Source organism: Rhinocladiella mackenziei (genome assembly GCF_000835555.1).
Source record: "Rhinocladiella mackenziei CBS 650.93 unplaced genomic scaffold supercont1.4, whole genome shotgun sequence".
Taxonomy (NCBI): domain Eukaryota; kingdom Fungi; phylum Ascomycota; class Eurotiomycetes; order Chaetothyriales; family Herpotrichiellaceae; genus Rhinocladiella; species Rhinocladiella mackenziei.
In genome coordinates this window covers 3210986-3223610 of record NW_013550601.1, presented here as the reverse complement: position 1 = coordinate 3223610, position 12625 = coordinate 3210986, and the positions used below count along the sequence as shown (strand labels likewise).

Sequence of the window (12625 nt, the reverse complement as noted above, 5' to 3'; positions counted from 1 at the left end):
GACAAATAGTATAAGACCCCTCCGCGAAGCCAACAAAACAAAGCATGAGTAAGTTAATAGATTAGTACCTGATAAGAAGCAACCGAACTCCGCCCCAGACCAGGCCAGCCCAACAAACCCCGAAAAAATACAAGAAGCAAAATCAAATTCAAAACCCCCAGCTTGAATCAAACAAAGAAATAACAAAAACCAAACGCCGTAACTCAAAAACTCCAAGATCCCGAACTCCGGCTCCGTGTACCAATAGTAAACGCCTGACGAAATGGGAAACTCATCAAGATTGGTCCTCTTGCCTCCACAATCCCCCTAGTTTTGGTCGTTGCTGGTTTCCTTTGTTGCAAAGAAATGGAATGGAAATGGGAACCAAGAATAAAAATCGATATGTAAAAGTAAAGGCAAAATGGCGAGATTTCCGTGCCGTGAGAAGCCAATAAACTCGTAACCCGTGACTCGTGACTCGTGATTAGTGATTTTGCGCGTATTGCTCAAATGCAATGCCAACCTTCGAAATGTTCAGATACCGGATGTCAGATGTCGAAACGTTCAGACTTCGAATGTTGAAATGTAGAAATGTTAAAATGCCAAAATCGAAAATCAAAATGTCGAGACTCGCTACCCTCATACTCCGTGCTCCATATTCTCCAGAACAGTGCACCATGACACCATGACCCATACAGCAATAACTGAATGTTTGCTTTTTTCCCTTTTTGGAAATGAATTCAAAGACTCGCATTTTCCCGCAGTATTGTGAACAAACCCAAACGACCAAACGAAATATTGACCGAATGAAAACCCCTTTTTGCGTGCTTGAACGCCTCGAGAGAGAGAAAAATCATTGCGCCGAACGAAGATTGAAAACGCCGTGAGGGAAGGGATTTTGTTTTTCTGTCGCTCAAACCAAATCCATGGCAGCCCAGCCCAGCCCTACGGCCCCTTGATTTGAGAGAGTCTGATCAGTACTGCAAGAAAATGCCGCCCCCTCAGGGGGCATATCTCGGCAGTTGCTGATCTGTGCCGGCACCACCAGGTCTGGAAGCTTGAGTGATTGCGGTTGACGTGCCGTTGCCGTCGTCATCGTCAGAATCGGCATCAGCGGCAGTGCTGAATGGATTTTCGTAACCAGAGTGAAATTCCGGACGTGCTCGGGCGCGGTCTTCGGCAGCTTCTTCTTCCTTGGACTTGGGCTTCTTGTCTTTTTTGTCACCGAGACCTAGGGCGCTGACGCCAGCACTGAGGGTGCTCGATGGAGGTCCGAAAGTCGCCTTCTCTTTCTCCCTTTCGCTTCCGCCTCCACTTCTGCTTTCGCCGGAGCGTCGACGGGACCAGAACCCTGCGGAGCCGGAGCCTGAACTCGCAACGGATGTCGACTGTGCTAGGTCTGCGCCCAGGAGCGTGTTTGGATCCATCGGTTCCATGCTCACTGTTGCAGGGGGTAGGATGACGGTACATTCGGGCCCTGTACGTGCAGAGGCGAATTTCTCGGTCTTCTCTGCACATTCGAGCTCTAGCTCCCAGGTGAGATGGTACGTGCGGGCGACGTTGTAGGTGTTGAAGTTTGGGCAGAGGGGCGCTTCGAGACGCGAGCCGAGTTTGGCGTTGCCCAGGCGCAGGTCGCACAAGGGTCCTAGGTCGAGAGTCACATCTTCTTTGGCGATGGAGCCACGGGAGAACTTCAGAGGGACATTGAGTGGTTTTGATGATAAAATGGGGATTTCGTACGATTTGGAATCGGCGAATGTTCCTGAGGCGCGGCAGCGGACGTAAGCCTTCAATTCGATTTTGGCAGAGCGGAGGATCACTTCGGGGAGGCCCGTCGAGTAATCGATTGTAGTGTTGTCGGAGGAGAGGTCGGGCCTGGCGGATATCAAGAATGGGATCGGTTTGGGATGGAAGAGTTGGATGATGCCCGGGGCTTGAACGGTCACACTGAATGAGAATTTGGGAATGGTATCGCGTTGAAAGATAGAACGGGCGCGGTCGCGGATACCCAGGCTAGTGCCAGCATGTTCGGGGAGAAGTTTCAAGGTGGATATTGTGAATAGGCGTTCGTTGCCTACGAAATTGTAGTTCTGAATTGGTTCCGGGGTCGAAAGGGGGTGGAAGATTATGGGGTAGGTGGAAGTTTTGGTCTGAGCTTTGCGGATGTGGTGAAGGCCTTCGGGTTCGGTGAGGTTGACTTCCAGCACATATTCAATGAAACAGTCTGCTTGACGACCGAACATGTGTCTTCTGTGAAAGTTGGATGCCGGGAGAGTCAGGTCCAGCCTATCATTGTCCACGGTAGACCTGTAATGTTCCTTGGGCTTCCACTTCTCTCCGCTCAGGATGCATGCTGGATCTGCTTGTTCTGGGACGACAAATTCGAAGGGCCAGAAGAAAGAGCCGGGTTTATGGGTGTATTGGCCTTCGTACAGGATTTGTTCCTGTTTGAAGAGCAAAGTTCGGCCGCGGTGGTAGGTCACGCTTTGACCATGTTGTTGGATAATGCGGGATTTGGCTCGACCCCAGAATGAGACGGCGATTTTCCCAATGGCGCTGTCAGCGGCAGTGTTGAGGAGGACACGACCACTGATGAGATCGCCGGGAGAATAATGTTGGCGGGGTTTGTCGAGTTCAAAGGAGAGACCAGGAGAGTTTTCAGCTTTGGTGAGGCCCATTGCGTGTGTGTGTGTCGATCAATCAGTAAAGGAGCGTCTGGATGTCGCAAAAGGATTGTCTTGTTTTGTTCTTTGTGTGCTGTCTCTGGTGCCCTTGTATTCGGGTGAATATCTTGTCCCTCGGAGAGATCTATTCGAGATATATACCGTGATCGTGGTTGTGTTTTGACACTGATATCATCAAAGCCAAAAACGAATACGTGACACAGCCCCGATTCAGCCTTGGAAAAACTTGGCTCGATCGGGATTTGTAGGAATTGGAGTAGAGTTCAACCCGTTGGCTGGCAGGTGTGGTAAGGCGCATTTTTGGTGCCAATCTTTTTACTCGTTCGTAAACGACAAGGGCGGATCGACCGGGGCTAAGATCCGTTTAGCCAGCCAGGCACGTGGATTCTGTGTGTTTCGGTTGGGTGGGGGATGGATGTCCTTTTTGCGCAGCTGAAGCCGAAATCATGGAGCCTGAATGCATGTCGATGGGCCTGGATACGGGGGGAGGAAAAGATGAATCCATCGAGCCAATGACTTTGCCTCCAAAATTCGCTGCCTGGGAAATCCCCCTCACGTGATTCAGCCTCATGCTCATGGCCCCCACGACAATCTGTTCCTGGGCCGTTTACCCGGATTGAGCATTTCTGGAAAAGGAGATGAATGGTCTTCAAGAAGAAGCTCTTAATTAAGTTCCCAGGGCCTTGCTGTGACTGATTGGTGGAACACCCCGATGTCATGATCTTAGAGAGCCTGGAGTCAGAGGTACTTTTTCTATTTTCTTTTTCTTTTCGGGAAAGGCTGAATTTTCATGCACGAAACATGAAAATTCCCTCTTTGCATCACCTATTCCATTCTGCCTAAATCGATGCCTGGATATCGCCTCCAATCTCAAAGTTTTACCCCCCCTTTCTTCTCAAACTCTACTCCTGTACCCGACCTCAATCCCACAGATGTACCCCTGCCTTTGCTCAACACCCGCCGCTGTGAGTCTTCACCCGTTGCCTGCACGTTAAATTTGGTTCCTTCTATCCTTTTCAAACCATGCCCGTGCCAACATCACTGCTTCAGTGGGGACTTGATGATCAGCTCGGCGATGACTCGCTAGGCGAGGTTTGATCTGTTGACCGGGCTGGGCTTGCATATGGCCTTTGTTCACCTTGATCAGAATCTCCATGACTTCACCGATCAAAGCGGCTACAAGTCTGCCATACGCCACGTTGGTATAGCCGTTGACTCCCGTGGAAAGGGCGAACAACGTCCTGAATTCAGGGATCCACCGCTGGATTCAGAGACTGTCGGCAGAGTTGGCCGGAAATAAGCGTCCGGTTTACGGCACCGTGATACACAGTCAAGTTTTGTGTCATCTGTCACAAGCGTGGCGGACAGAGAATTCGTCCCCCCGGGTCCGAAAGCAAGGCGCTACATCAGGGTGTGGATGTAAATGAAGAGGTATCTGTCAAAGATACGGCTGACACATGAGGTCGAAAACCAGAAACCTATGGATCCGAAGAGATTCTGCTCCGAGAAAGCCCGAAATTTTATCGGAGATTGGCCATGACCAGACTGCTGCCGAGGAAATGAATGGCCAGCAACCAAAAATGCTATTTCTTATGCTCTATTTGAACGAGTCTATCGCACGCCATACTGCAAACCCGATTGAGGATGAGGCAGGTCTACAGAATTAAAATCACGAGCGACACATTAAAAATGAAGCGGTGTTCGGTGACTGATTGTATAAAGGATCAAGGATCAAGAAAGCCTCGTCGCCTCTGATCGACAATGGGTGGGCGAGGCTGGGGCGAGGAGTTTTTGGTTTTTTAGGGGGAGGGAGGGGAAAACCCAGTCTCCTGCATTTCAAAAAAGTTGGATGTGTCATATGGGGGCCGCATTCAGGTATGTACAATGCACGCTCAATCCTGTATCCTAGTTATACGTAACGGTGGGGGCCTTGAGAGATTCCGTCTGCTGTATCCCCATTCTTTCAATATCCTGTGCTTCAGTTGGTACCTCAAGACCTTCGGCAACTTCCTCTTTCTTCCCCAAGAATGGCGCAATGCCTTTTCTCTCAGCCGCCGACTCGTCAAATGTACCGTAAATGTCGTATTCGTCTTGTTTCCCGGCATTTTTGATCCGCCAGATATAGCAGATTGCGATGTAGAGGACGGCGGCTTCGCAGTATCCTGTTCCACTTCAATCAGTGATATGATTTCTTCGGGCGAGGCTCTGCATGAGGAAGGCAACTCTCTCACCGAAAAGATAGTTTCCACGATAATAGTTAATTGCGCCCTGGCTGGTTGGGATACTCGGGTTCAGAGTGGCGATCATTCCCGGCATGGCAGGCACGAAACAGACCACCCAGCTAATGATGGCGCGTAGATTGAAGCCGTAGAAGTAGTAGTAAGAGCCCTCGGGCGAGCCGGTGTAAAGCTGGCTGACTTCAATGCGTTGTCTGCGGATGATGAAGTAGTCTGCCATCATGACGCCTGTAAGAGTGGAAGGAATGAGTTATACATTGTCTTTGTAGAAAGGCCTCCTAACTTCTGGCCAGGAAGGATGAGGCACTTACCCGTGAGAGGCCCCATGAACACGGAGAAAGAGGCCGCTGTGGCCACAAACACCGAGGATGTGTTGTAGAAGAGCCACGGCTGGACGGACCATGAGAGGGCAGCGCAAATCAGGGCTCCACGTCGGATGTTGATGAATTTGGGCAAAAGACCGGCCATGTCCATGCCAGCGGCGTAGCCATTACCGAGGATGTTTTCGGCCAGTTGGCTGATGAGGAAGCCCAGACCGCAGAAGAACGCGGCTGCGCGAGATTTGGCTGAATAGTCGTCCAGCATCCATTGCGTGATCAGAGTCAGCGGGTTCCAATATGGCTCGCCACCATAGATTTTCACAGAGGCAGACGCCGTGAGGATTCCCATGATCGGCACGGCCATGCCGGGTATGAAGAGAGAAAACAGCATGCCGGGGACTTGAACTCCTTGTTTGCGCGCGAATCGAGTGAAGTCGGATTGGTTGAGGATGCCGGCAGAGATGCCACCAACGCTGGCGACGATGCCGTAGACCCAGGCCCAGGCGTGGGACATGTAGCCTATGTCAGTGGATCCTTGATGCCACAGCGGTCCAGGTCCTCCCGCCTGTGTCGTGGCCCAGATGCAGATTCCCAACATGACGAAGAAGGTGGTGACACTGGCGAAAACGACCGGCCATTTCGATTTTTCTGGACGGACCAACTGCGAAATATTAGGAACGAATACAATAGTTTAGGTTAGGGCCCGGGACTTACCAGCAGCGGCACCGAGAGGAAATGAAAAATTGTAAAGCCAATTAGATCGCGAGTGACCACGTGGGCGCTCTCGGGCAAGGTATTCTCCATGGTCAAGAACGAGTGGCTCCAACTACTCAATATGACCGCGACACAGAGCCCACCGAGCCAGGCTTGAGATCCGTACCAAATGATAGACAAGAGAATTCTGATGAGAATGCCAATGTAGGACCCATGGACACCGAAAATAAGTCTGTGAAATGCAGCATGAGTTTACCTTATCCATCAAGGGCATTGAACGTGCAAGAACAAACCGCTGCGCCACGGTGAAGCCAATATGCCATTCCCCTCCCATCCAACCGTTTCCAATAACGAGAAAGGCGATGACAACTCGAGCAATGATCATAACGCCGATGACTTGGGGAATGCTCAGGCCCAGGATGACTAGAGATGATCCACCCGCCCAGGTTGAGATACAAAGACTGCAGGGCAAGTGATTAGAATCATGGCCATAGAGGTTGGACAGGGCGAAGAGGAGACAACTTACTTCGCGATAGAGCCGAATCCGAGATACGCAACTCTTCCCCAGGTGCGCCTGGGCGGAGGCAACGGCGTAATGTCTGGATTTATCCATCTCGTTGTCGCTGCGCCGTTGAACTGGTCATCGCTCAAAGCGAGCTTTTGGATAACTACTTTGGCCACGCTCGCCATGGTGGATTTGGTTATGTGTGAATGGGGGCTCGAAATCAAATAGCCGAGGACGCATAACAACGCAGGTGTCTTTAGTGTATATGAGGTGTAGCGATGGTTTTATAGACCAAAGGATCAAGTCTTCATGTCTCCTAAGTGGCATCCTTACCGAGGGCCTGGATCTTCCCTATCTTTGAGGCGCGAGACTTCGCGAAGAATATGGCTTTGCGATTGAGCAATAAGCGATGATTCGGTTCATCTCATAAGAATGAGATAGGTCTCTCCCCACCAAAGAAGAGACAAGGTCATTCAGCAACAACAGCGATAAGGCATGGTTGCTCGTGCGATCAACAGAATTGAAAAGCGGGATACGCGTTGGCTGGGGCTCCCCGTAAGAATGGAACTGATGAACATGGGATAGCGTAGAGATAGCGAGGATAGCAAACGTCAAGGGCTTATACCCTGTTGAGCATGATTCCGTACGGGTTGTAGAGGATATTCGACCTACGGAAGCTGGAGACGAAGTGGGTCGAATTGCTCCGCCAATTGAGATAGGGAGTATACGGGATGGGACAATCTATGATAGCTTGTGTAAGGCAGGAAAGGGGAAGGGGGCAGAAATCTCCCACTCCGGGCCATTGGAAACGAAGGGAATAGAATATGCCCAACAAGCATGGAAGTGGCGAGTAGTTGGAGACGAGGTGGATCACGGCCGTCGTAGGAAGGATCGAATGATAGGAAGTCGAAAGGTCAGCGATAGCTTATGTGTGAGAAAGTGTGAAAACGGGAAGGAGATAAGTAGGTGATAGGCTGCGAAGTCTCAAGGGACAGACCCCGAGAACCTAAGTTAGACTTCTGTCTTGGCCAGAATTTCCACGGGAAACCCTGACTCACTGCATATTCCGTTCCCCGAAAAGGCTTAATGGCCTTGGTGGTAAGGGGGGTTGTACTGAGATGGTTGGTGGGATGGACCTTGCCTAGGCCTTAGATTGCAACCAGCGTTGGATTTTATGTAACCCGAATCCATCGTTATGAGAATCAAGTATCGCCTGCGAAGCGGGATAAAGTACCTCGAACTCACCTACACTCGGCGGGATGAGATACATGGAGATCTCTTCGTGGATATGGCTTCAAGATCTGCGAGAGAAAAGCTTTGCGTCAATTGATCCGTTAAAGTCAAGAGCCATAGCCTTGGGCCATCTCCACACCCACGACAAGCCTTGCCACGGCAGAGAGATCCACTGCCACCTGAGGACAATGGAAAAATTCCAATATTCGAGAGTCACGTATTCCCCGAACCGGCACGTCTGGTCAGGTGCTTCCGGGGGGGAGTGTAGAAAAATTGAGACTATGGTACGCTGAGCCTGCCATGCATTCTCCTGTCCGGTCTCGGAGAACCTATACCCCATTTATATTATAGCATCAGGAGCATCCCACAAATACGTCTCTTCCACGCCAGACTTTCAGAGGAGAGAGAGGTTGAAAATGGTCGAGGTAGGGCCGCTCGTGGTTGGTGTGGACGTCGGAGGTATGAACGGACGGGTCGAGAACGGCCTTTTCCAATGTCCACGGTACTGCAATCTGACGATTTTGCATAGGCACCAACACGGACTCTGTGCTTTTGGATATTTCGAAAACGGGCACAGACGCGGTCATCTCGTCACACAAGGCTGCGACTACTTCAAACGTGACGCTGAGTGTCAAGGAGACTCTGAAGGTCCTGTTAGGAAAATCCCCTGTGGACCGAAAGAATGTCTCCGCCATTGCCATAGGCACGACGCATTTCATCAATGCCATTATTGAGCGTGACTCTTCTCGAGTCGAGAAAGTTGCAGTGCTGCGACTGGCTTCTTATAACTTCTCTGCTGGGACGCCTCCGTTCGCGGACTGGCCGGCAGCCTTGAAAAAGATTGTCCATGGGCATTCAGCCATTATTCCTGGTGGATGCAACATCGACGGTAAACTCATCGCCGATATCGATGAAGACTCTGTCAGGGAGCAGGCCGAGATCATCAAGGCTCAGGGATTGAAGAACATTGTCATCGTTGGAATTGGCTCACCAACAGACGATCATTATCACCAAGAAGAAAGGGTCCGAGACCTTTTGAGAGAATCTTTCCAAGATGCTAACATTGTGTGCTCCCGAGATGTTGCAGGAAGTGGACTACTCGCTCGAGAAAATGCATCGATCCTCAATGCATCCATTTTGAATTTCGCCCGCCGAGCAATTCGCTCATTCATGACGGCGATGAGTCAGGTCGGCCTGCAATGTCCCCTTTATTTGACTTCGAATTCAGGTCATTTGCTGCCTTTCTCCGAGGCCATGCAGTTTCCTATTCAAATATTCTCGTCTGGAGCGACCAATTCCATCCGTGGAGCGGCGTTTCTGGTCGGATCTGAAATCGGCCAAACCGGCTGCGTCGTGGTTGATATCGGAGGGACGACAACAGACGTCGGATATCTTCTTAAGAATGGATATCCTCGCCTTGCCAAAAGTTATACTGATTTGGCAGGAGTCAAAATCAACTTGGAAATGCCATCCGTGGAAAGTGTCGGTTTAGGGGGCGGCTCGATCCTTCATGATGGGAAACAAGTGCTTGTCGGCCCAGACAGCGTTGGACATGATCTATTGACAAGAGCTTTGTGCTTCGGGGGGACTGAAGCAACTGCCACTGATGTGGTAGTCGCTTCTGGCGACGCCTCGCTCGGCACCGAGAAAGTCGAGCTGTCAGAGAGCATCATCTCCCAAGCGAAAACAAGAATGAGAAAAACGCTGGAAGCTTGTATCGATCGCTCGAAGTTATCCCCCGACCCTTGCACAATCATTCTGGTTGGAGGCGGGTCTATTCTATGCCCACCAGAACTCCACGGTGTCGAAAAGATTATTCTTCCTGAACATGCTGGTGTCGCCAATGCGATTGGGGCAGCAATGGCCAAGATATCGGGGTCTGCAGAATTGATCATCAAAGGCTCCGATATCCGGGGCGGCATCGCCAAAGTCAAAGCGCAAGCGATCGAAAATGCTGTTCTCAAAGGTGGTGACACCACTTCAATCACGACTTTGAATGAAGAAATAGTTGGGGTTCCGTATACCCAAGACCAAACCAAGATCAAGATCGAAGTCGCTCTTCCAGCGAATCATGGAAAAGTCTTTCGGGAAATGTTGCAGCTCAACAACACCACGGCTGCAGATGCCGATCCAGAAATGTTCGAGGAAACAAAGAAACATGAGGTGGAGACGGATGGTGAGGCGGCGGTTAACGAAGGAGTCGACCTGAGGAACTATCGTCCACATGTAACTCAAGAAGGCCTTTGGATCTTGTCAGAGATCGATATTCGATTCCTTGCCATTGGATGCTACATTCTGGGGACGGGAGGCGGAGGATCGCCTTACGCAGCTTACCTGCACTTGTGTCAATTGCTATCGGGAGGAGAAACTGTCACCATTATGAGCTGTGAAGACCTAAAAGATGACGATCAGATGCCATCTGTTGCCGGGGTCGGCACCCCAGCGGTTGGCATAGAAAGACCTGGTGGTGATGGCGTGATCCACGCTCTGAATATGATGTCTGAGGAGCTCAACGTGAAATTTACTCAAATGTTAGCGGTTGAGATTGGTGGGGGGAATGGGCTTGCGCCTCTGATTTGCGGCTGCTCGAAGTATTATCATCTTCCCACCGTAGACGGTGATCTGATGGGTACGTTGGGGAACAAGGACTCACCGATGTGCCTCAAGAATCATGAATTGGCTAATCAGAGACTGATGTGGCGACGCAGGTCGAGCATACCCGGCTTTTGAAATGGTCTCCCAGCACGTCATGGCGGACTCCGTTAATGCACTGCTACCGGTGACCCTTTGCAGTGGCACGGGTCACAATGTTCTGATCCCGGCCGGCCAGACAGACGAGACGAGTCCAGGGAAAGAGATAAGAGAGGTATGCGTTGCCATGGGGTATGTTTGCGAAAATGACCATTCCGCGAAAACGAGGATCAATATTGACCTATCTCAGATCTGCTTGTGGGGCCGCGGGTGTTCCGTTGAGCGGCAAAGAGATGCGAACTGCCGGAATTCCTAACACTCATTCTCTTGCATGGCGCATGGGTCGCGTCGTGTGTCTTGCGCAAGAATCAGCGTCGTTGTCGACACTTCCCGAAGCCTTAATCGAGGAATGTGGAGGAGAACAGACTATGCAGCGCCTCTTTCAGGGGAAGATCCGTAGTGTTGAAAGCGCCATCACAACCACTGCGCACAGTGTGGGAAAGGTGATCGTCGAGGCCCTGAGCGAAGATGAAATGGAGAGCGATGCAGACAAAGCTGGAAACTGGATTGAAGTTGCCATTCCATTCATGAATGAAAACCTCGCCGTCCTCGGAAAGAACGAGAAGGGCGAGGAGGCGGTAAGTGCTCTCAACCCCGGTCTTAGAACGTTTTTGGGCAGAGGTGCTGAATGTAGCACTGAAGGTGCTGGCAACGGTTCCCGACCTGATCTTCTTGCTGGACGTCTCCACAGGAGAGAACATCGGAGTGCAAGAGTACCGGTGAGCATAGTCGTGGCCGTATTGAGGCGTTGGCCGGGAGCTGACTCAACACCATAGATATGGCTTGAAAGTCACGGTGATGGCCATGGCGCCACACCCTCTGTGGACGACCAAGCGAGGGCTTGAGATTGGTGGACCCGGGGCCTTCAACTTGCCCTACGAATACAATTCACCCCTCAAATACACCAAACCCAGGAGTGTCATCGAAGAGTTCAGACCAAAAGCTGGAAATGAACAATCCTGAGGCTCTCAGAAAGCCGAGGGCCCATAGCTCGGAAGGGAGTGATCCTGCTTGAATGGGGAATGTTTCCTAGCAAAAAGGAAGTTTTGCTGGCTTCGTCTCAAGGGGTGTATCTGTTGACGTTACGAGACATCCAGAAGATGGGACGAGACAAGGCAATCCAGAGAGACTTCATCACCTTCCTGCCGAGGAGGCTCTCCGAGGCGTTGCGCTCTCCCATGGCAGTTTCGGCAAGTGACAGATCGGGCCGCTTCATAGGCAAGGGAAGCTGGAGGTTGGGCTCGGGTTGAGACACAAGTCTCCTGGCGACATAGATGTCATTGGGGGCGAGAACGAAGTCGATGAAGCAGCTTCTTGAGCTTGGATATGGCAATTCGCGAGAACGTTACGACTTTCATCCGAGGATGGATCAAGTCCACGTTTTGCCCTGTTGATAGTGGAGAATTCTTGTGTCTGTCGCTCATTCTGACGATGCTGGATCTATCGATTTTCGCACTGTAGATGGAGGTTTGCAGATGATCGACATCTAAGCGCAATGGGAACGTGGCAGAACGGGAAGCCTGAAATCTGACATAATAAAACCTGAGCTGGGCTTTAACATCCCCTGCCTAGGACCATGGACCATCAACAGTTTACCAGATATCCATTCAGGCTGCAACTAGTCTCTCAATCCCGCATGTATTCTTGTCATCTGCCTTCGCTATTGCGTCGCCGTGCAAAGGCAAGTGAAACTGCTATCCTGACAACACCATGGCTATGCCGGCCGAGAATGTAATGTTGAGACGCAGAAGGTTCGCTCCCAAAACGCGTACCGGTTGTGTCACCTGCAAGTAAGTCGAAGTCGATGGCGGCTTGCTGGTGCTAACTTCTGCAGAAAACGTCGAGTAAAGTGTGATGAGACCAAACCGTGCTGTCATCGGTATGTCGTCGTCCACCATACTTGGAGGAACCAAAGCTGAACCATTGAACAGGTGTTCCCTTGGGAACCTAGAGTGTTCTTACAGTCCTCCTAAAGCCTGGATATTCGATCCCAAAAGTGAAGCATTCCAATCTTCCTGCAAACTTACTGCGACAAACTCCATATGAGTCTCAACACGAATATGACGCTGTCGGACGTTGGGTGGACTTCCTGGCAAATATTGTCGGGCCGAGATCGACCTTTGTTGGCCACACGCCGGAACTGTGGACAACGGTATTTCCTTAGATGGCACATTATTCAGCTGCCCTCCGCCAGGTGATGAT

General features: G+C 50.9%; 3 protein-coding genes across 3 annotated transcripts; 1 reads left to right on the top strand and 2 right to left on the bottom strand.

Annotated features, from left to right (window-relative positions):
• Nucleotides 1-980: 980 nt before the first annotated feature.
• Z518_06277 (uncharacterized protein) lies at nucleotides 981-2657 on the bottom strand (the record flags this gene model as incomplete). Its single annotated transcript, XM_013417087.1, has 1 exon — nucleotides 981-2657. One exon carries the CDS (start codon nucleotides 2655-2657, stop codon nucleotides 981-983), a length of 1677 nt encoding a protein of 558 aa, XP_013272541.1.
• Nucleotides 2658-4568: 1911 nt separating this feature from the next.
• Nucleotides 4569-6624, bottom strand: Z518_06276 (uncharacterized protein; the record flags this gene model as incomplete). Its single annotated transcript, XM_013417086.1, has 6 exons — nucleotides 4569-4825; nucleotides 4895-5128; nucleotides 5212-5881; nucleotides 5935-6166; nucleotides 6228-6395; nucleotides 6461-6624. The coding sequence occupies 6 exons, from the start codon at nucleotides 6622-6624 to the stop codon at nucleotides 4569-4571; spliced, it is 1725 nt and encodes a 574-aa protein (XP_013272540.1).
• A 1464-nt stretch (nucleotides 6625-8088) lies between these two features.
• On the top strand, nucleotides 8089-11386 carry Z518_06275 (uncharacterized protein; the record flags this gene model as incomplete). Its single annotated transcript, XM_013417085.1, has 6 exons — nucleotides 8089-8131; nucleotides 8202-10301; nucleotides 10381-10555; nucleotides 10614-11001; nucleotides 11066-11142; nucleotides 11200-11386. The coding sequence occupies 6 exons, from the start codon at nucleotides 8089-8091 to the stop codon at nucleotides 11384-11386; spliced, it is 2970 nt and encodes a 989-aa protein (XP_013272539.1).
• Between the last annotated feature and the right edge of the window lie 1239 nt (nucleotides 11387-12625).